Source organism: Salvelinus sp. IW2-2015, linkage group LG19 (assembly GCF_002910315.2).
Source record: "Salvelinus sp. IW2-2015 linkage group LG19, ASM291031v2, whole genome shotgun sequence".
NCBI classification, from domain to species: Eukaryota; Metazoa; Chordata; class Actinopteri; order Salmoniformes; family Salmonidae; genus Salvelinus; species Salvelinus sp. IW2-2015.
In genome coordinates this window covers 4,649,969-4,666,884 of record NC_036859.1, presented here as the reverse complement: position 1 = coordinate 4,666,884, position 16,916 = coordinate 4,649,969, and the positions used below count along the sequence as shown (strand labels likewise).

The window sequence follows — 16,916 nt, the reverse complement described above, 5'->3', positions numbered from 1 at the left end:
AGTTAAACATGGAACTTGGTATGGTCCATTAAAACTTGCCATTTGTATCCTGTAGTTAAACATGGAACTTGGTATGGTCATTAAACTTGCCATGGTATCCTGTAGTTTAGAACATGTGAACTTGGATAATGGACTCCACTAACTTGCTGTGTTCCTGTAGTTAAAACATGGAACTTGGTATGTGTTCATTTATACTTGCCATGTGTATCCTGTAGGTTAAACACGTGGAACTGGTATGGTCCATTAAGACTTGCCATGTTTCCTGTAGTTAAACATTGGAAATCTGGTGGAGTAGGTCCATTAAGACTTGCCATGTGTATCCTGTAGCTGTATAACACATGGAACTGGTATGGTTCATTAATACTGTGCCAGTGTATATGTTAGTTAAACATGGAACTTGGTATGGTTCATTAATACATTGCCATGTGTATCCTGTAGTTAACATGGAACTGGTATTGTTCATTAATACTTGCCATGTGAAAGCATTATTTAACCACATGCTCCTTAGAATAGCAGATGTGTCATAAATGCATCTAAAAACATGGCTTAGTGGGTTGGCTGTTATACAAGTCCGCTGACAGACCATTCTATTTTCTCCACTTATGTTTGGGGACTGACTGGTGGTGAAATGTTAACTGGTTTATCCAGTGTTGGTAACTCTGCAAACACAGCAGGCTGATAACACAGTTACTCCGCCTGAGCATAAAGGGTCAGGTTACTGCACTGTTTCAATCTCTAGCAAGACTTAAACCCTGCCCCCCACAAATCTGTGATGGGTCTTTTTTGATAAACAAAGACCGTGCCCTGCGCTGTGTGTGTGATCTGTGCAGCCATTATGTGTGTGTGTGTGTGTGTTTGTGTGTGTGTGTGTGTGTATTTGTGTGTGAGCGTGTTTGCAGCAGAGGAAGGAAGTCACAAGACGATGGGGGTTTCAAAACTGCAGCTGTTGAAGAAGCATAAGAAGCCTGTACTGTATCTTTTATTTTTTTCATTCTCCCCTTCTCCTTCTCGTCTACTCTAAGATACAGTACCGTTCGTATTTCTGCTCTCTGTGTGCGACGGGATTATAAACCTGGCAACAAAATCTTATTTTCTGTTATTTTGTAGATATCAGAAAATAAGTCGTGAATTTAGAATGGCTTGTGTGCATTATGCGCGTTAGTGGGTAAGACCCGGTTTGGGAGATCTGATTGGTTGAGAGCAGGCCAGCGCCTACAAAAGGCAAGTAAGGAGTGGACGAGAAGAGAGGGGCGGAGGAGGAGAGGAGTGGAACACCTTTTGACGGGTGCAACTGACACACTCCAGAGTACACTAGGAGCTCAGAAAGAGAGAAAGATAAAATCCTAAAGAGAAAGAGGGAATAAGGGGGGAAAGAGAAGAGAAAGAGGAGATTGTTTTTGCCATCTCTGAGACAAAGAGTAAGACAAAGAGAGTGAAAGAATTAGCGGTTGAGAGAGCGGGAGAGGAAGACAGAGAAAGAGATAGAGGGAGGGAGAGAAATCTGTGTAGTAGTCTGATCTCTCTGCATTCTAAATGAGGAGCCAAACAGCAGGGACTTAACCCCTTAAGCTCTGCTCACAGCCACAGCCAAGGGCTCAAACCTGTTTTATACCCAGAGACTGAGCTGCATCTTGCTGAGTCGGGAGCTAAACTACAGCTTGTTCATACTTATATGGTTTCCTCATGAGGAAAGTGCAGCAGGAGAAAGCTGTTTTTCCCTCATCAGAAAACTATAGAAGTATAAACTATTTCATTGCAACATCATATACTGTATGTATGCAGAGAGGATGCATCAGTGTCGCATTGTTACATTCAGTGTAACGGAGGCAAGGTGATGTGCAATGTCAATARGGTCTATATAAATACTGTATGTGGAAACTTTAAAAAAGGAAAMAGAAATGATCTGGAAATAACTCGAAAAACGCCCGATACAGAGTCCCCTGGTGGTCTGCAACCCGAGCCAACAGTGAAACTGTCCAGAAGTAGTGCACTACGTGAGAAATGGGATGTCACTTTGTCCCATAGTGTGACTGACGTGCCAGAGCTAAGGGTTAGGGTCCACCCACATGTTGCGGTTCCACATGACTGTAATCCCACCCTGCAGTGTAACCAGATACCAGGCCCCGGACCAAGTTTGACTCAGGAAGGCAKGGAGGTCTGTGTTACGGTGGCAGAGCCAATCAAAGAGGAGCTCTCTAGGTAAACAGGACCTCTCTTTCACAATTTGACCATTGAGTTAACACAAATTTACTGTACATACAAACCATATGTTACGTAAGCAATACACRAATGTCCCCATGACACACTTACCTCATCCCGCCCACTCCACTCCACCACCCACATACATACACACACAGACATATCCCTCACCTCCATGGCTGTGGGTGTGTGTCCCTGTCCGTTCTCCCCCGGGGGTATAGGCGCTGGGTGCAAGATGACGATGTCATTGTCCTCCGGGGGCTTCCAGATGTACTGCTCCCCGTTTCCCATGAACACTGCCTCCTGGTGGACACACAGAGAACAGAGGTGTGGGCTCTGCTGTCAGCCTGGTAGCCAGGGCCCATAATCCCTACTCGAAGCACCGCCGCAACACGTAATATATTAAGGCGAACACTGCAGCAGAAGCAAACTCCTTCCTCTGCTACTCTTTCATCCACGTGAGGCTACAATACGTTGAGTTTCCCGGGGAAGCTGTGAAGTACCGGGGAAGCTGTGAAGCGAGCTGTAGCCTATTGGTTTCACAATCATTTTCAGTCGTTTTCCGTTGATAGGCCTACCAAAGTGTCTCTCCTCATTCAGAAAGCTCACTGACGTCAATATCAAAGCTGATAATTGTGACTTGATTGAATGTGAATGATGTGAATAATAATAACATTGTTATTGTTACTTTGTGTCTCTAAAATAACTATGTTTCCAGAGTATTCTTTAATTGAAATGTACAAATGTCAGTCTTTTACCAGATTWTTTTTTTTTTGTCTACAGATAAAATTCTGCCCATATGAACACATGTATTTTAGGCCCCAAAAATAACAGCTCCGCATGATTGAAGGAAAATCTGCAAAAAAGACAACATCGTTTCACATTCTTTAATAAAAGACATGCAATAGTCTGTACAGCTGGCTCCACAGTTTCCCCGCCGAATAGGCCTACAAGGAAACTCGACTTATCTCAGCGACATTGACTGCGCAAAGGGCAGTAGTACCTTCCACAAAAAGTTTTGCTCGACAAAAAAAACACGTAAGCCTCAATAACAAAGCCTCAAAAATACTGTACATACAAACCATATGTTATGTAAGCAATACACAAATCTGACCAATATACTGTATAAATCCCAGCAAAACAACTCAATGAGACAGCCATTCTGCATACTCACACACAGACACAGACACAGKAGATCATCTCTGGTAGGTCACCTCGGCGTTATGTCAGGCCTACATGTACAGTACATGGACATACGAGACAGGACACCTGTATGTTTGTGTGTGTGTGAGTTCTCTAGAAAATGTTTATCCAGGGAAATTGATGTAAACACAGTCCAACTGAACAGCAAGTGTGTGTGTGTGTGTGTGTGTGTGTGTGTGTGTGTGGGTGTGGGTGTGGGTGTGGGTGTGTGTGTGTGTGTGTGTGGTGTGTGGTGTGTGTGGGTGTGTGTGTGGTGTGTGGTGGATCTCATGTGACTGTCTACCCAACCATCCTACCACTAGTCTAGTAAGAGAACAGTGAGGCACTAAGTTTTGCTTTGAGGAATGACATGGTTGTTGAAATGGTTGTGTATATGGAATAAATTATCTTCTGGAATCAGATCATCTCTGTTCACACATTTGTAAGTGTACATTTTGTAATGCTATTAAAAACTTCTTAGGGCTGGGATCAATACGGGATCAATATGACAACAGCCAGTGAAAGTGCAGGGCGCCAAATTCAAAACAACAGAAATCTCATAATTAAAATTCCTCAAACATACAAGTATTTCACACCATTTTAAAGATAGACTTCTTGTTAATCCAGYCACAGTGTCCGATTTCAAATAGGCTTTCGGCGAAAGCACCACAAACGATAATGTTAGGTCAGAGCCAAGTCACAGAAAAACACAGCCATTTTTCCAGCCAAAGAGAGGAGTCACAAAAATCAGAAATAGAGAGAATTAATCACTAACCTTTGATGATCTTCATGAGATGACACTCATAGGACWTCATGTTACACAATACATGTATGTTTTGTTCGATAAAGTTCATATTTATATAAAAAAATCTCAGTATATATTGGCGCGTTATGTTCAGTAGTTCCAAAAACATCCAGTGATTTTGTGTTATAAACATATAGTGTTATACATGGTACTTTAGATACACTTCTCTTTAATGCAACCACTGTGTCAGATTTTTTTTAAACTACGGAAAAAGCAAACCATGCAATAATCTGAGTACGGCGCCCAGAGCCCAAAACAACCATAAAGATATCCGCCATGTTGGATTTAACAGAAGTCAGAAATAACATTATAAATATTCACTTACCTTTGATGATCTTCATCAGAATGCACTCCCAGGAATTCCAGTTCCACAATAAATGTTTGTTTTGTTCGATAAAGTTCATCATTTATGTCCAAAAAGCTCCTTTTGTTAGCGCGTTCAGTTCACAAATCAAAATTCATGACGCGCATACACTAGGAGCAGACAAAAAGTCAAAAAGTTCTGTTACAGTCCGTAGAAACATGTCAAACGAAGTATAGAATCAATCTTTAGGATGTTTTTAACATAAATCTTCAATAATGTTCCAACCGGAGAATTCCTTWGTCTGTAGAAATGCAATGGAACAGAGCTCRCTCTCACGTGAACGAGCATCACAAGCTCATGGCACTCTGCCAGACACCTGGCTCAAACAGCCCTTATGARCCCCCAATTCACAGTAGAAGCATCACACAAGGTTCTAAAGACTGTTGACATCTAGTAGAAGCCGTAGGAAGTGCAACATGACCAATATCCCACTGTATCTTCAATAGGGAATGAGTTGAAAAACGACCAACCTCAGATTTCCCACTACTGGTTGGATTTCTTCTCAGGTTTTTGCCTGCCATATTAGTTCTGTTATACTCACAGACATCATTCAAACAGTTTTAGAAACTTCAGTGTTTTCTATCAAAATATACTAATAATATGCATATCTTAGCTTCTGGAACTGAGWAGCAGGCAGTTTACTCTGGGCACCTCTGGGCACCTTATTCATCCAAGCTACTCAATACTGCCCCCAGCCATAAGGAGTCAATTATCTCCCCATTTACAGCAAATCATCTGTATGCAGCTTCACTATGCTGACAGGTTCAATGAACGTCTCCCCTCCACCGTACTGCTGTCTCTTGTCCTTTTGGTTTTTTCTTCATATAACTGAACAAAACAGTACTGTCAGATAGAGGGTCAAATGTTTTTGAGGAAATTTCAATGGTTAAAGAATCACGTGTGTTGTGTTGCATATACACGGCCCCCAGATCAAAGATGCTCCCCACGTGTGTGTGTGTGTTCGTGTGTGTGTGTGTGTCAAAAGACAGCCCACTCAGTGCACAGCTGCCCAGAAATCAGACAGCAAATCATAAACAGAATCAGATGTTGCCGTCAAATGAGCTGCTCTTCTTCGTCGGTGGATCTTTTTAACTCTTGGTCGATCGAGAGGTTTCTCAGTCTCAAGTGAGAGAGGAGTGCTACCAACATCCAGATGTGTATTGCTCTCTATCACACACAGAGACCCTCCATTGCCCCCACCGTCATATCTACACTACAGAACCACTGCAGGAGAAGACTCCCAGGAGATTTCTTGACCAGTATGGTAATAAAAAGATGTGTATTGCTCTCTATCACACACAGAGACCCTCCATTGCCCCCACCGTCACATCTACACTACAGAACCACTGCAGGAGAAGACTCCCAGGAGATGTCTTTCCTGAATCTCATACATATCCATCAGCTATGGTGTCAGTGATTATGAATGTTTTATGAGCGACACTAGTAAACGCAATTAAAGTGAATTGAAGTGCAGGAGTAGTTTGTTGATTGTGCTGTATATAYAATCTGATGGTTACAGGTTTAATTGACTTTCTAACAAAGATCAAACTCAATAGTTACAAAGCACAATAGTTTATGTTGTGTAAATGAAGATGCACTCTCCAGAGCCAGTGATGAAATCTTTATATCTGAGGGATTGGGTGTGTGTTCTGTTTATTCCCCTGGCTGGACGGCTACCTGTTCTGCTGTTTCTTCCCTCAACACACACGCAAGCGCACACACTCACACACACACACACTCACTCACACACGGCTTGGCAGCCATACAGGCTCTTGCGTAATCGTCCCCTCCGCTCCGCTGGCCAAGCACACAACATGTGCTCCACAGAGCAGGAGAAGGGCAGGGACGCAGGCTCGCAAACACACACACTCGAGCTATGAAGCACATACACACATATAGGCTACAGTACACACGCATAAACATAACATCCTTTTAGATGGTAAGAGCCCTTTTTGGGGTACTTTGAGCGGTTTCGTACTAGTTTCATCTCGCTGTGATATTCTCAGACGGATTTTAGAGCTCTCAACATGAGAAACTACAAAATATCTTCATAGAATTGAACTACAAGACCACTTTTTCTTGGTTGTAACGAGTCTGCACATGGTGTCTCTGGACGCTCAGTGGACGTTAAGGAGAAATGATGTCTGCACACCACATTCCCCAATCAATCTACATGTATTTATTCCTTTGTTCCCCATCATGTCTTTGTGTTAGATTGTTTGTGTTGTTGACGTGACAGACTGGCTTGTTTTTTCCATGTAATTGTTTCACAAAGATGTTTATTGTTAAACATAATTCTTGTGACTGTTTTGCGCATTTTGCACTTTTGCCTAAATAAAGTGTGCGCCTGTTCACAAGTCTCTGCTCTCCTGCACCTGACTTCCAGTACGCACACATCTGACAGAGATGAGTAATGTAGGATATGTAAACATTATTCAAGTGGCATTATTTAAAGTGACTAGTGATACAATTATTAAATCCATTTATGAAAGTGGCCAGTGATTTGAGTCTGTATGTTGGCAGCAGCCTCTCAATGTTAGTGTTGGCTGTTTAACAGTCTGATGGCCTTSAGATAGAAGCTTTTTTTCAGTCTCTCGGTCCCTGCTTTGATGCACCTGTACTGACCTCGCCTTCTGTATGATAGCAGGGTGAACAGGCAGTGGCTCAGGTGGTTTTTGTCCTTGATTATCTTATTGGCCTTCCTGTGACATTGGGTGCTGTAGGTGTTCTGGAGGGCAGGTAKTTTGCCTCCGGTGATGCGTTGTGCAGACCGCACTACCCTCTGGAGAGCCTTGTGGTTTAGGGCGGTGCAGTTGCCATACCAGGCGGCGTGTACGCCGAGGAACTTGAAACTTTCCACCTTCTCCACTACTGTCCCGTCGATGTGGATAGGGGGGTGCTCCCTCTGCTGTTTCCTGAAGTCCACGATCATCTCCTTTGTTTTGTTGACGTTGAGTGAGAAGTTATTTTCCTGACACCATATGCCGAGGGCCCTCACCTCCTCCTTGCAGGCTGTCTCATCGTTGTTGGTAATCAAGCCTGCCACTGTAGTGTCGTCTGCAAACTTGATGATTGAGTTGGAGGCGTACATGGCCATGCAGTCATGGGTGAACAGGGCGTACAGAAGAGGGCTGAGATCGCACCCTTGTGGGGCCCGAGTGTTGAGGATCATCGGGGTGGAGATGTTGTTTCCTACCTTCACCACCTGGGGGGCGGCCCGTCAGAAAGTCCAGGACCCAGTTGCATAGGGCGGGGTGGAGACCCAGGGTCTCAAGCTTATTGATGAGTTTGGAGGGTACTATGGTGTTGAATGCTGAGCTGTAGTCAATGAACAGCATTCTTACATAGGTATTCCTCTTGTCCAGATGGGATAGGGTAGTCTGCAGTGTGATGGCGATTGCATCGTCTGTGGACCTATTGGGGTGGTAAGTAAATTGTAGTGGGTCTAGGGTAACAGGTAGGGTGGAGGTGATATGATCCTTGACTAGTCTCTCAAAGCCCTTCATGATGACAGAAGTGAGTGCTACGGGGCGATGGTCATTTAGTTCAGTTATTGTCTGAGGCTAGCCAGAACATATCCCAGTCCACGTGTTCGAAGCAATCTTGAATCGTGGAATCCAGCTGGTCAGACCAGCGTTGGTTCGACCTAAACACGGGCCTTCCTGTTTTAGTTTCTGTCTATAGGAGGCGAGCAACAACATGGAGTCATGGTCAGACTTGCCGAAGGGAGGGCGGGGGAGGGCCTTGTATACATCGCGGAAGTTAGAGTAGCAGTGGTCAAGTGTTTTGCTCGAGAGGGTACAACAATCAATGTGCTGGTAGAATTTAGGTAGCCTTGTTCTCAAATTAGCTTTGTTAAAATCCCCAGCTACAACAAATGCAGCCTCAGGACATATGGTTTCAAGTTTACATAGAGTCCAGTGAAGTTCTTTCAGGGCCGTCGAGGTATCAGCTTGGGAGGGGATATACATGGCTGTGACTATAATCAAAGAAAATTCTCGGTCGGCATTTGATTGTAAGGAATTCTAGGTCAGGTGAACAAAAGGACTTGTGTTCCTGTATGTTGTTATGATTACACCATGAGTCATTAATCATGAAGCATACACCCCCACCCTTCTTCTTACCAGAGAGATGGCTGTTTCTGTCRGCGCGACGCATGAAGAAACCCGGTGGCTGTACCGACTCTGACAACATATCCCGAGAGAGCCATGTTTCCCTGAAACAGAGAATGTTACAATCTCGGATGTCTCTCTGGAAGGCAACTCGTGTCCRAATTTTGTCCACCTTGTTGTCTAAAGACTGGACATTGGGTGGATATGCTCGGAATGGGTGGCCCGGAATGGGTGGATGGTGTGGCTCGGAATGGGTGGATGGTGTGCTCGCCTTCTAAGTCTGACCAGGAGGCCGCTCCGTCTGCCTCTCCTGCGGTGACGACGTTGTTTTGGGTCAGCCTCTGAGATGTCCAGGGTGGAGGTCCGAACAAAGGATCCACTTCAGGAAAGTCTTATTCCTGGTCGTAATGTTGGTAAGTTGACGTCGATCTTATATCCAATAGTTCTTCCCGGCTGTATGTAATAATACTTAAGATTTCCTGGGCTAAGAATGTAATAAATAATACATAAAAAACGAATTACTGCATAGTTTCCTAAGAACGCGGAGCGAGGCGAGCATCTCTGTCAGTGCCTTCTTCCTTCTGTTTCTGTTTCTCTCAGCACATAYCAAAGCTCCAGGCTAGGGTTAAATCTAGACCTGGTTTCCTCTATCGTAATCGCTCCTCTTTCACCGCAGCTGCCAAACTAACCCTGATTCAGATGACCATCCTACCCATGCTAGATTACGGAGACGTAATTGATAGATCGGCAGGTAAGGGTGCTCTCAAGCGGCTAGATGTTCTTTACCATTCGTCCATCAGATTTGCCACTAATKCTCCTTATAGGACACGTCACTGCACTCTATACTCYTCTGTAAACTGGTCAWCTCTGTATACCCGTCGCAAGACCCACTGGTTSATGYTTATTTATAAAACCCTCTTAGGCCTCACTCCCCCCTATCTGAGATACCTACTGCAGCCCTCATCCTCCACATACAACACCCGTTCTGCCAGTCATATTCTGTTAAAGGTCCCCAAAGCACACACATCCCTGGGTCGCTCCTCTTTTCAGTTYGCTGCAGCTAGCGACTGGAACGATCCGCAAAAAACACTCAAACTGGATAGTTTTATCTCCATCTCTTCATTCAAAGACTCAACCATGGACACTCTTACTGACAGTTGTGGCTGCTTCGCGTGATGTATTGTTGTCTCTACCTTCTTGCCCTTGTCCTGTTGTCTGTGCCCAATAATGTTTGTACCATGTTTTGTGCTGCTGCCATGTTGTGTTGCTACCATGTTGTTGTCAAGTTGTGTTGCTACCATGCTGTGTTGTCATGTGTTGCTGCCATGTTGTTGTCTTAGGTCTCTCTTTATGTAGTGTTGTGGTGTCTCTCTTGTCGTGATGTGTGTTTTGTCCTATATTTKTATTTTATTTTCAATCCCAGCTCTCGTCCCMGCAGGAGGCCTTGTGCCTTTGGTAGGCCGTCATTGTAAATAACAATTTGTTCATAACTGACTTGCCTARTTAAATAAAGGTTAAATAAACACACACATTTACCTACACACACACACACACACACACACACACACACACACACACACACACACACACACACACACACACACACACACACACACACACACACACAATCAGACAGACAGACAGACAGGCACAAAATACACACACACACAGTAAGAGAAAACAGGTAGGACCGCCAAACACACAGGAAGGTTTGATCTTTATCATTGTCCCTCCATTACCCTCTTTCAGTGCTGCTCACACTATACACACTATTTCCATCTGGTTACAAAATGATATCAGACCCTGGGCACATATGGTATACTTTCAACAATGAGATTTAATAATGTCTGTGGGACATATTCTAACAACTAAAGGATGATAGCAGAGCAAAGTTGCAAAAGGAAGATATGTGTCATACTCTGATCAAATCTGCTTCTCTCCTAGACATAGTCTTTGAAGATCTGACATTCTAGTCATGTGGACAGGTAAGGTCAGTAGAGCACATGGGGCTGGAAATAGTGATAAAGATCAGGCTCGAATTGCTCCCTACACACTGTTCTAAGATCAGTTTCAATGGGTATGATTAGTATTGAGGTTAGGGTGATCTGATCGTAGACCTGTGTTTAAGGAGGAACTTCAACCCGGTGCGTTATAAATCTACTCTTCCGCTGACATTGAACACTGAGCACTGAGCAGAAGGAACAGCTCCCTCTGGTGGGTAAATTAAGGAACTGACAGGTTAATATTTCTGCCCTACAGCATGTAGACCGTAAACCTCAAAGGCATTTTTAACTCAAAAACTTCTAGTAAAATAAACACAAAGTCAATGAAAAGTCATTATTACTTAAAATGTGTATGYGATACTGACTCAGAACTAAATGAGAAGTCAAATCAACTCTATTTTTTAAGTTATGACAACAAATGAACTTTTTTCCCAGTATGCGCTACTGCAGGTGAATTCTTTGTAATTGTTTATAATATCGCTAATTTTACATGAGTGACTGATTTATCAATGTTATGCTACACAAAGATAAAAAACATACAGGCCTACTTGTAGACCTAATGTGGCCTGTAAACCATGAGTTCTGGCCACTGTATTAGAATGAAGCTATGTCTCAAAATAAGAATTTAGGAGATATGTAATGTATTGTCATAAAGAGTTTAATAATGATAACATTTGCCTAGGAACTCACTTGTTGAAGGCCACAGGGACTGAAAATGAACAAATTCAACAACCATGTCACTAACCAATACAGTCCAGACTAGTACCTAAATCTACATGGCCGCTATTRACCAATAAACATTCACGTGGGCGTGGTCTGGCATATAAATGCATATAAATCAGTCAAGGATATTCGTATTGTAACACAATTTGGTACACATGTTGCAAACACTGTCAAGACTCAACATTTGCAAGACAATTCATTCCGGCCACACGGTGGCGTTATAATGGGCACATGTTTTTATCTTTTAATCTCTGAAATTTGGCACACATGCTCAGGTATATGAGTCTATCTAACCCACGCGATATCTCAGACACCACTGGCCCGATTTAGACAAAACTTGGGTGAACGATGTGTCTTGCCATAGAAATCCGTCATTTACAGAAGTACACTCATTGCTGCTATTGGCCATCGTTAGGGTCAAATTTGTTTAACAGTTTTTTTTTTATCAAAAAGGGTTTGATAACAGGTTTTTTAAAGTGTGATAAGATAGTGTACACCACGGAAACATGTAAAAGAGTAAGAGAGTTGGAGAGTAATACTGGATCTAYAGTGGTGCACGGAAACAGAGAGGAAGGTGTTACAAAGAGGGGAGCGGGGAATGCAAAGAGCTACATTAGGTGAGCAGAGGGGTGTGTGTGCTTGTGCTTGAGCATCTATCTAAGTTTCTATTTTGGGCTTGTTACCACAAGTGTACGTAGCACAAAGAGAAAACGGAGAAACATGCTGGCTTGTACGCTACATGGAGCTAGAATGGTAAAAAATAATTTCTGGGCATGAGGTCATTGAAGAAGATAACATATTTTCTGAAATGACATATTCCCCATCTACACTACACTCCCTCTCTCGATAATCCGAAGTGGATACATGAAGCCGGCTCACATCCCACAGACATGTGTAGGATTTCATCCATGTTATTTATGATGCACACACTATAAACACACGAAAAAACAAACACACACATACAAGTACACACGCGCACGCTGCACTAGACTGCACTACACGTTCATACAGAAACACACACAGTACACACACACACACTCATGCACACATGCCCCGGTAGCACTCACTTCTGTCATCATGAAGTGCTTTGAGAGGTTAGTTAAGGATCATATCTCTCCACCTTACCCGCACACTAGACCCACTACAATTTGCATTCCGCATCAATAGATCCACGGATGATGGAWTCGCCATCACGCTGCACACTGCCCTATTCCATCTGGACAAGAGGAAGACCTATTTAAGAATGCTGTTCATTGACTACAGCTCAGCCTTCATTACCATAGTACCCTCCAAGCTCATCCTTAAGCCCTGGGTCTGTACCCCACCCTGTGCAACTGGGTCCTGGACTTCCTGGCCGGCCACTCCCAGGTGGTGAAGGTAGGAAACAACACCTCCACTACGCTGATCCTCAACACAGGGGCCCCACAAGGGTGCGTGCTCAGCCCTCTCCTGTACTACCTGTTCACCCATGACTGCGTGGCCATGCACACCTCCAACTCAATCATGAAGTTTCCAGACGACACAACAGTGGTAGGCTTGATTACCAACAACGTTGAGACAGCCTACAGGAAGGAGGTCAGGGCTCTGGGAGTGTGGTGCCAGGAAAATAACCTCTCACTCAACGTCAACAAAACAAAGGAGCTGATCGTGGACTTCAGGAAACAGCAGAGGGAGCACCCCCCCTATCCACATCGACGGGACCGCAGTGGAGAAGGTGAAAAGCTTCAAGTTCCTCGGAATACACATCACTGACAAACTGAAATGGTCCACCCACACAGACAGTGTGGTGAAGAAGGCGGAACAGGGCCTCTTCAACCTCAGGAAGGTGAAGAAATGTGGCTTGTCACCTAAGACCCTCACAGACTTTTACAGGCGTGCAATTGAGAGCATCCTGTCAGGCTGTGTCCCTGCCTGGAACGGCAACTGCACCGTCCGCAACCTCAGGGCTCTCCAGAGGGTGGTGCGGTCTGCCCAACGCATCCCTGGGAGGACACTACCTGTCCTCCAGGACATCTACAGCACCCAGTGTCACAGGAAGGCCAAGAAGAGCATCAAGTACCTCAGCTACTCGAGCCACTGCCTGTTCACCCCGCTRTCATCCAGAAGGCGAGGTCAGTACAGGTGCCTCAAAACTGGGACCGAGAGACTGAAAAATAGCTTCTAWCTCAAGACCATCAGACTGTTAAACAGCCATCACTAGGCGACCTCCACACAGTACCCTGCCCTCAGTCACTAGCCGGCTACCACCCGGTTACTCATCCCTGCACCTTAGAGGCTGCTGCCCTATGTACATAGAGATGGAACACTGGTCATTTGAATCATGTTTACATAATGTTTAACACATTTCATATGTGTAAACTGTATTATAGTCGAGGCCGTCCTATTCAACTATTGATGTACATATACTTTTCTATCCAATGTATTCTTCAGACATACAGTACATATTCTATCCACATACTGTCTAATGTCTATACATCCCATCACATATATATACATATATTTATACTCCAGACTCCGACATTGATCGTACTAATATTTCTATATTTCTTAATTCTATTCTATTACTTTTAGATGAGTGTGTATTGTTGTGTATTGTTAGATATTACTGCACTGTTGGAACTAGGAACACAAGTATTTACCTACACCCGCAATAACATCTGCTAAACGTGTATGCGACCAATAACATTTGATTTGATACACACACACACACACACACACACACACACACACACACACACATACTGTTTGAATTTCGTGGTCTAATGAAAATTACAATGAATTAGTGCACAAGGCAACAGAAGAGAACGGGAACGCAGAGTCAGAGACCAATCAAGTCCAAATCAAATGGGAGATCACCCTCTGCCCCGCCCCTCCACCCCCCGCAGCAGGGAGTTTCTACAGAAAACAGCTGGAAACCATTCACGCTGCACGTCTTCCCAAGGTACGCCCCCTGCTAGGACACTCAGGACAGGACTGAGTATATTTGTTGTAATTCTTTCCACCAGCTTGTTACACCCTAACCCCACCACGTAACGCCGATGCCATTTTTTTACTCAAGATACTTCTAGTTAGTTTGAACTCAAAGTCAATGAAAAGTCATTTATTAGTATGAAGGTTTTGTGGTACTGACTCAAAACTAAAACAGGGCAAACGTAAACCATCGCCCCCCATGAATGAGGCAGCGCCATTCAATATGACGTTTGAGTAAGCCATATTCAGTTAAATACGACAAGCTCCCGCCTTGACCAATCAATGAATATTTTGTAAATGCCGGATCTCTATGGCATTCACCCAAGTTTTGTCAAAATTGGGATAGTGCTGTCTGAATATTGCATGTGAAAACATACAAACGAAGACAGATCCCACAGTTCATCCCCGATTCATGTGGGCACAGTAAAATACAACAAGAGAGCTTATACAGGGAGTACCAGTATCAAATCAATGTGAAGGAGTATGAAGATTTGAGGCTGACAGTTAAGTCGGAAGTTTACATACACTCGCGCCCAATACATTTAAACTCAGTCTTCCACATTACCTTGTCGAGTCCAGTTAGGATCACCACTTTATTTTTAAGAATGTGAAATGTCCAGAATAATAGTAAGAATAATTTACTTCAGCTGTTTAGTTCTTTCATCAACATCACAGTGGGTTCAGAAGTGTACTACACTCAATTAGTAATTCAGGTACCATTGCCTTTAAATTTTTTAACTTGAGTCAAACGTTCGGGGTAGCCTTACACAGAGCTCCCACAATAAGTTGGTTAAATTTGCCCATTGCTCCTGACAGAGCTGGCTGTAACTGAGTCAGGTTTGTAGGGCTCCTGCTCGAACACGCTTTTTCAGTGCTGCCCACACATTTTCTATAGATTGAGCTCAGTTGTGATGGTCATTCCAATATCGTGACTTTGTTGTCCTTAAGCCCATTTTGTAAGCCTTAAGTCATGTCCATTTGGAAGACGTTATTTGCGACAAGCTTTAACTTCCTGACTGAGTCTTGAGATGTCTCAATATATCCACATCGATTTTCCTCCCTCAATGATGCCATCTGCTTTTGTGAAGTTCACCAGTCCCCCCGCAGCAAAAGCACCCCAGAACGGGTGCTGCTACCCCCCGTGCTTCACGTTGATTGGTGGTCTTCGTTGCGAAGGGTACCCCCGCTTGCAACGTTTCATCCAAACATAAACATGGTCACTATACACTGCGCAGCCACAACGCGGAGTAGTCTATACCTTTGCTTCATCAGACCAGAGGGCATTTCTCCCAAACCAGTACCAATCTTTGTCCCCATGTTGCAGTTGCAAACCGTAGTCTGCTTTTTTTATCGCCAGTTTAGTACAGCAGTGCTTCTTCCTTGCTGGAGCGCCTTTCAAGGTTATGCGATATAGGACTCATTACCTTTGGATATAGATACTTTTGTACCTGCTCCCTCCAGCATCTTCACAAGCGTCCTTTTCTGTTGTTCTGATTGATTGGCACCTTTTTCGCACCCAAAGTACTTATCCTCTAGGGACGGCAACGCGTCTCCTTCTGATGCGTATGACGGTTGCGGGTTCATGGTTATACTGCTTGCATTGTTGTGACAGACTGAACGTCGTACCTTCCAGGCATTTGGAAATTGCTCCCAGATGACCCAGACTTGTGTATGTCTACAATTTTCTTCTGAGTCTGGCTGATTTATTTGATTTCACATGATGTCAAGCAAAACACTGAGGTTGAAGGTATGCCCTTTAAAACATCCACAGGTACACCTCCGATTTACTCAAAATGATGTCAATTAGCGACCCTATCAGAAGCTATCTACACGCCCAATGACATCATTTTTGGAATTAATCCAACTGGTAAAGGCACAGCCCAACTTAGTGTATGTAAACTTCTGACCCACTGGAATTGTGATACCAGTGAATATAAGTGAAATAATCTGTCTTAAACAATGTTGGAAAAATGACTGTCATTGCAGTTTATTAGTTTGGTACAAGAATGTGTGGTGAGTGGTTGAAAAACAAGTTTTAATGAACTCCAACTAAGTGTATGTAAAACTTCGACTTCAACTCTGATATGTAACATGAAGGAGTAAAGTGATTGAGGCCATTACGATAGATAATCAATAAGAGTTAAAAAGCAACAGTAACATATTAGTAACCCACGAAGATGCAGCCGCCACCCTTCGGGCCAATCATTAATTTTGTAATGACGGACTCTGTTAGCATGACACATCGTTCACCCAAGTTTCTGTCATTAATCGCTGTAGTGTCTGAAGATATTGCTTGTGACTAAAGTGCGTACGGTTGTTTTACTAACCGCCCCACCTGGGGCCGAAATTAGCCCCAGCCCAATGGAGGTACTCTAAAATTGCCCAATTTCTATTTGCAAACACGAGTCAGTACCCCCAAGAATTGTCGATATTGGGCCAGTGGGTGCTCTGAGAATCGCGTTTGGGTTTACTTGGACTTCATTAACCTGAGCATGTGTGCCAAATTCCAGAAGCTAAAGATATAAAAGCAATTGCCCATTTTATTAGCCACCACCCGT

At 43.7% G+C, this 16,916-nt stretch overlaps 1 protein-coding gene across 1 annotated transcript in view; it reads right to left on the bottom strand.

Moving 5' to 3' along the window:
- Positions 1–16,916, bottom strand: part of LOC111979544 (uncharacterized) — a 113,664-nt gene that overhangs the window by 16,632 nt on the left and 80,116 nt on the right. The window contains exon 7 of the mRNA XM_024010141.3: positions 2,371–2,502. Within this exon, the coding sequence (XP_023865909.2) occupies positions 2,371–2,502 (132 nt within the window). The remainder of the gene's footprint in view (positions 1–2,370; positions 2,503–16,916) is intronic.